A 7,178-nucleotide genomic window follows, 5' to 3' on the forward strand; every position below is an offset into this window, starting at 1 on the left:
CGTAAGCTTTTGAGTACACTTTGCTCTTTCGCCAGGAGAGCTTGTACGTCATCGATGACGTTCCCATGGATTTATCGGACGTCAAAGTCATGCCCGGTCATCGTGTCACGCAAACTCGTAACGTAAAATAGATTTTCACATGCCTCGAGATCTAATCTCGAGGATTTAAATCTCAGATTTAACTTGATTATCGACAAAAACGGACACGTGAAACGATCATTTGACAACTCAAGCGATATGTAGCTCATTCGAAGGGAAAAATGAGCCATTGACAAACAAAATGATAAATCTCAGATTCCCTTAAAAATAAAAAAATATATATAAATCACGAACAATCTAATCGATAAATCTTTTATTTATTATATATAATTTTGAATTTTCGAAATCTTGAAGTGTTAAACTCTTCTAATTGTAAAAATTGTAAATCTTAATTAGAAGATAAAATCCCCTACGCAACATTATTTATTTAGTTCTTATTCCTAACGTCACTATCGTTACCTTGAGCAGCGGCTCGACGACGAATGCTTTTATTTCCGCCGGAAACGCGGGCGCTCTGGGATCTTGTAGCTGGCCTTCGTCTTCTCGTGGGTGTACTGCTATCTGGTGTTCCACTACCGCTGTGTTCCCGTTCTCCTCTCTCTCTTTCTCGAGCTCCCGAAGGTGGCATAGCTTCTAACATTTGCTCCATACTCGAAAATCCCGGAGCACAAATCGAAGCCGATCTGGTCTTCCGGCGAAACGAGTCTTCCGCCATTCTTTCAAATTGACACCTCTATCACTTTTCTTTTATTTAAAGTTACCGATTATGATCCGGAAGTTTTGTCTTATAAGTATATATTGACGATTATTTTTCTTATCTCCGGATTTCTCAAAATAATTTTCTCTTTTTTCCGCGGATTATCTTCAAATTTTGCTAAAATATTGTCATATTTCACTTAAATCACAAAGTACTATAATTGTTCGACTTATACTGGGTACTATTTTTATTATTATTCTTTTACACTTACAAAACGTGAACATTCGCAAACGTTTTTATTCACAGTTATTTCTTTGGAAGTTCTTCGCGGAAAACGTAGTGACTTTCGGAATGTCTCTCTGAATGTCGTGGAATATTCGTAATATTCGATTATCGGCAAAAGGTGCCAAGTATGCACTCAGAAAAAGGTATCTTCGCACAAACTGCGTGAGAATGGCAATACGTCACGTCAATGGAGCCTGTCTATGGAAGAAAGCCTCACGCTCTCCTTGATTCTACAAATAGAATATAGGAAGTTGGATATTTTCTAGCCACGTGCGCGCGAATGGAGCGGTAGAATAATTGCGGCCACGTCAAAAATTACGCTTCTTTTAAAATCAGTGAAATGACTAGCGTTTCTATTTCCTTTTTTATGTTTATTCCTCTGCTCGTAGCTTTGCCGTCGTTACTCTGCCGTCGGTACTTCCCACAGGAAGTAAGCTCGCGTGCTAATTAGACCAACCCCGTCGATTAGTGTCTCGATTACTCCGCATGTTGTGATTATGACTTTAAAGGGAAATATAAATACAGTAATATCGTACAGTTTTGAATCAGATTTGAATATTATTTTACTTAAAAAAGAATTTAAGATAAAAAATAATTTCAAAGTAATGACTTCTTTCAATCTCTTTATATAAAACAATAATTTAGAAAAAACAATTTTATATCATATAACATTTAAATAAATTATTTTAAATTAATCTTACGTTACGTTACGTATATGTTACACGTACATGTTAATTATAATAAGATAATAAATAATTTTCTACATTATTTATTATATAACTTGATATAAATAAATTATAAATAATATTAATTATAAATTATATTATGAAAAATTATAGCCTACAATTAAAAAAATTTTTTAAATTATTAAATTAAAAATTAAGAAAATTACTGTCCGACAAAATTTGACAAAATTTTTTTGTAACACGAGTGTGAATAGTCATTGCCGACGTATTTTTGCCTGCTGAACACGAATCCATTTTCAAATTTTGGCTAACACGTCATATTTTTATGAAAAATGGCGTCAAAGGCCAAAAACAAACGTCACTGTTTTTGGCCTCTTTGACGCCATTTTACATAAAAAACGAGAAAAAATACAATGGAAATGATCACTCTTTACACTCGTATTAAAAAAGTCAAATTTTGTCACAATGTCACACATAGAAAAAAAGAACTATTTTCATAGTATTGTATCTTGCAAACAAAAAATCATATCAAATCAAATCAAAGTGAATTTTATTAAAAGTTAATACTTTTGCATGGAAATAATGAAAGAAAATAAAAAAATTTGGTGTCAGTGCTATAATGCCATGAAAACCCTCAAAATCGTTACTTTCTAGGTTCTTTGATGACATGTTTCTTAAAATTGTGACATGATAGCCAAATTTTGAAACCAAATTTGTGTTTAGCAGGCAAAAATATGTCTGAAATGATTATTCACACTCGTGTTACAAAAATAATGTCAAACAATGTTATTCATCATTTTATCTTATATTTCTCATCTTATTTCTCAATTTAAAATCTAAATTTATGTGTATATTATAAGTTTTAAAATTAGTTTAAATAATTGTTTGGCTTACAGTTAGTCAAACTTGATTGGAAGATTTAAGCGATTGGAAATCACTTCTGATTAAATAAGATAAAGATCGATGACAGTGTCAAATATGTAGTTGGCAGCATCCGAAGTTTCACGGAACACGATGCAATCGAAAGACAGCTGTATAGGCTGTCGAAACTGTCGAAGTTAGTGAACAGTGAACGGGATACATCGGAAAGATATTGGTGAGCGAAGACGTTCCGACAACTATAATCGAGTATCGGCAAAAGTAAGCTCAGTCTGTACCAACACAATTTCACGACAACACCTTATTAATGCGCGCTCTCTCTTTTGATGAAGTTTATATCTGTTATATAATTTACTTTAAAGCTGAGTGCTAAGGAAATTAAATGTGGCTTGTTGTTGAAAGTAATTATCTTTTTATTCCAATAATATTTTATGCATACGCATTATAGTTTTATAAAATAATGCAATAGTTAATTATTTGATTATGTATAATAAATATTTTTAACATTTTTAATAACACAATTAAATTCAATGTTTCTCTATCTCCTAATTCAAGAAATAATAGTATACATACTTTTTTCCTTTAGAGAGTTTAAAATTATTAATATATCTAAATAGAAAGAGAGATATTTCATATCCATTTGTAGAAATAAAGAACAAATAAAGAAGCAAATTAACGAATAATTATTTTATCCTAGTTTATGCTTTTTATCATTTTTATTATTTTTGCAAATTAAATAGAAAATAAAATATTTCTATATATATTACAAGATTTTTTTTATGTCTACTATTATCACAATGCAGATACAGAGAATTTTCATTTACAAAATAATATTGAAAATCTCTTCAATAAATATAATGTTAAAACGAGCTTTATTTAAAATAGTGCCCTTTCTTCTGCGAGATAATGTATGCACGCAAGAACGCGTTTATTATAAGCAAGATTAAGTAGAGAAACTCAAGCTTTATCTCTTCTTACTGACAGAAGAGTGAGGAAAGGCCTTATAAACTTCTCCTCGATATTGTGCGTTAAATCGATAGCTATAAGTGCTTTATGTACTCACGCAACATAATTCTACATTATGACACCAAAGTTATAAACTATTATAAAAAAAGATATTGTTATCCACCATCATTATGAAAGTTTGGTATTATCGTTACTCATGATTTATCGTTACTTTAACTGTTGTATCGCTATCATAATAAATGATACTTGGATTTTTATACTACAGACACATTAAAAAGATAACACAATAATACATCAAGCTATTTTAGTTATTTTAATTATTTTAATTTGTTTACCTCTATAATATAAAAATTACTCAAATTTAATAATGCTTCTCTGTTTTTTTACATATAATAATAACTCTATTATTATATATTATTTAATTACTATTATTTTTGTACATGTGATTGTAAAATATTAATTGAATCCCTGCAATGCTGTTGCTGTTAACAACCTCTCTTTTTTTTAATACGAAAATCAAAATAAATACTACCATGTTTGTATGTCTCAAAATATGTTGGATTATAATTAGTAACCTGTTTTTTATTAACACTTCCAAGATTCTAAGTTAAATCGTTTATCTTTATAAAGCACTTTTGTCTATTTTTTCAAAATTTGAGATTCTCATTTCTGGACAACAAATGAATTATTTATTTTAAAGCTTTAAAATAAAAACAATTTTAACATATCATAAATTTAAATTAAATATAAATACGAATATGTAACAAGTCTAAATAATATTTATGAAGCTATAGTTAATATATTTCCATTTAAGATAACAATAGCATTATTTCTTCGAAATATCCTAAGTATCTAAAATACATTTTATTATCCTGAGAAGAGAGAGAACGATATAAGTAGAATTATTTGCCCGTTAAAGTACAAATGGTACTTTTTTATCTAATTATTCAATGTTACTTAACTCACCACTGAAGGGTTAAGGGCAAAATAGCGAGACATTGTGTATCCTTCGAGAATTTCAAAGTAGAAGCATCGGTTTTTCTCCACGGGCGATAATCACTCCACTCTCTTCGTTGACTTATTTTTCCCCACGATTAATTATAGATCGTTTCGCATAAATCTTCTAGAGGAGAAGCATAAACATCAATCTGTCCCCCCCATATGTTCGCCTGCATATCTCACTCCCCGGGGAGCTTAATCGCGGCCGTAATTATCCCCCTTTTTCGATACCCGACAACCTTTGCCCTTTAATCATGTGTGATTATATCGCAAAAATGATTCGCGCGTTTCCTCTCGAGACATTGCTCCGAGATATCGCGAGGTCTTCTCTCACGTCTTCCTCTTCCCTCTTTTCGCGTTAATTAAGAATTTTCCCGGATTAACTTGTCGCATACAGCGATCGATCTTTACCACTTTAGGCCGTTGACGATCGTAGGATCTCCTCTCGTCATCTTTTCTCCTCGTCTCTCTCCGCAGTCGCACGATGAATCACATGTCTTGACCGCTCGCACGTGAGCGCAACTAGACCGACACGATGCACGTCCGAGGATGCGCGGTGCACTGAAGGCAGCCCGGCGTCGCGACTACCACCAGGGTTGAGAGGCGTTGGCGTTCGCCCTCTTGCACGCCCTCGTCACCGACCATGACGAAGACCACGAAGATGACGACGAAGTTGGCGCGTGTCCAGCCTCATGAGCTTTTCGGAAAACGCTTCACGGGGGAAACTACCGGAAATCGTAAGATTTGCATCCAGCAAAGAACTGTATTGACAATATTTTTTTTAGTGCAATAAATTATTTAAGTCTAACTAGAGAGAGATACTATTATTGCGCGTGAAAAACAGACGAAAAGAATAGTATTCTTTATAGAGAAAGGGAAAATATCAATAAAAAAGTTTAGTTCGTTTCAACTCTTCATGAATGACATCTGTTTTAATGGATTGCATGAAAATTTCATCTTCCGTTAAATCGGTAACACTAAATTTGCATGATTTTCAACTTCTTAGTAAGAAAAGTTAATATACTCTATTTTATGATAAAAACTTTTTTGATTTTAGCATGAAAAATAATCTAACACAATGTCTGTTAGTTATTCAATCAAAAGTAAAATTGGTATAAAAATATTCAGGATAAGATTTTTTTCGAGTTTAATAATTTTAAATGAACGAAATAAATTTCCGAAGGGAATACAAGTTAAAAAACATCATCGTGTAGTATCCTAGTAAACATTGTTGCAGTAATATTACGTGGAAGTAACAAATAATATAACCCAAGTTACCTATATGATATAAAATTGTAATATATCATACATATTATTTTGCAACATTACGGAGTAATGTAACAGAATATTATTGTAATATAATATTCTTATGTATGTGTCTTTCATTTGCCGCTACATGGTAAAACGAGATGTAAGTAACTCGTATTCAAGTTCTTATGAAATAGGTATAAAGCTTACAAAAGACGGATGCTAACAAGATCTAATATATCTTTTCTTCTCAGTTAAATTTCTGATACAATCTCAACAAAGGATTCAGAATATTAAGATTATTTGAAATTAAACAGATAAATAGGAAATAGTCCATTTACTGTTTATTTAAAGCAAAAAATCGAAATTTCTATATAAATAAAATCTAGAATTTTATAAATTAAATTTTATGAATTTACATATAATTTATTTCATTTATTTAATTATCAATTCTGACTAATTATATATGGATTACGAATTTTATATGGATTATAACTATGCTATATAACAACTCTATAACATATGTTACATTATATATCATATATCAGAAAATTACAAGAAACTGATATCTTACCAGTAACATTTTTGTAATATCTGTAACATTTTTCAGTTACATTACAGTTATATATAGTAATTATATAATAGTATTTACTGAGATAATCTATTAAATGGACTGCTACATATTCATATGTAATATTCATATTGTAGCCCGAACTGAATAACGTTATCAAATGAATAATTAATTACGAATTTTAATCAAAACATAAGTACATAAATTGTGAAAAATATCAAAATTTATCTTATCTTGTATTACTTCATATGTTATCAAATTTTCGTTTTATGGTTTTAATATTCGATTAATATTCTGTCAAAAAATCTTATCGCTTAACGTCTTTTATGCGTTCAATATATTTTGTATATATAATAATTTTAAATACTCTTAAATTTTAGAAGAATGCTCATTTTATATATATATATATATATATATATATATATATATATATATATATATAAAAGCAATAAATAGTGATTTTATTATCGAATTGCCACGTCACTATCTGTAAACTGATCCAAATAACACGTCATGATATTTGTTTTAAGCACCAACTTGTTTAAATTCTAGCAATAGATGATGAAATCGGCGAAAGCTGACTCATATCTTTTCGCAAAATATCTTGTAGCAAAAAGGCTACATTTTTAAATTTGTTTCAGAAAAATTATCGTCGCGATACTTTTACTCTTGCATCTTAGCACTATATCTTGTCTGCACTTAGCACTATATCTAAAGTAATGTATCGTCTTTGCTTTATATAAACAAATTGCTTAACCTACTTGCTTATTCATGATTTATTTTACAGTCAGCATGTTTAATTGCGAAA

The 7,178-nt window shown here is 30.4% G+C and overlaps 1 protein-coding gene across 4 annotated transcripts in view; it reads right to left on the reverse strand.

Moving 5' to 3' along the window:
• Rgk3 (Rad, Gem/Kir family member 3) overlaps window positions 1-5,123 on the reverse strand; it is a 41,224-nt gene extending 36,101 nt beyond the window's left edge. The window contains exons 1-2 of one of the 4 annotated variants that reach the window (XM_072894640.1): window positions 4,963-5,122; window positions 499-755 (exon numbers count right to left, since the gene is read on the reverse strand). In XM_072894640.1, the coding sequence (XP_072750741.1) occupies window positions 499-754 (256 nt within the window). In that variant the 5' untranslated portion in view covers window position 755; window positions 4,963-5,122. Of the gene's footprint in view, window positions 1-498; window positions 1,523-2,601; window positions 3,145-4,518 lie in introns of those variants that run through there. The other 3 variants (XM_072894481.1, XM_072894549.1, XM_072894429.1) reach the window with 3 other exon arrangements.
• Between the last annotated feature and the right edge of the window lie 2,055 nt (window positions 5,124-7,178).

Source organism: Anoplolepis gracilipes, chromosome 1 (genome assembly GCF_047496725.1).
Source record: "Anoplolepis gracilipes chromosome 1, ASM4749672v1, whole genome shotgun sequence".
NCBI lineage: Eukaryota > Metazoa > Arthropoda > Insecta > Hymenoptera > Formicidae > Anoplolepis > Anoplolepis gracilipes.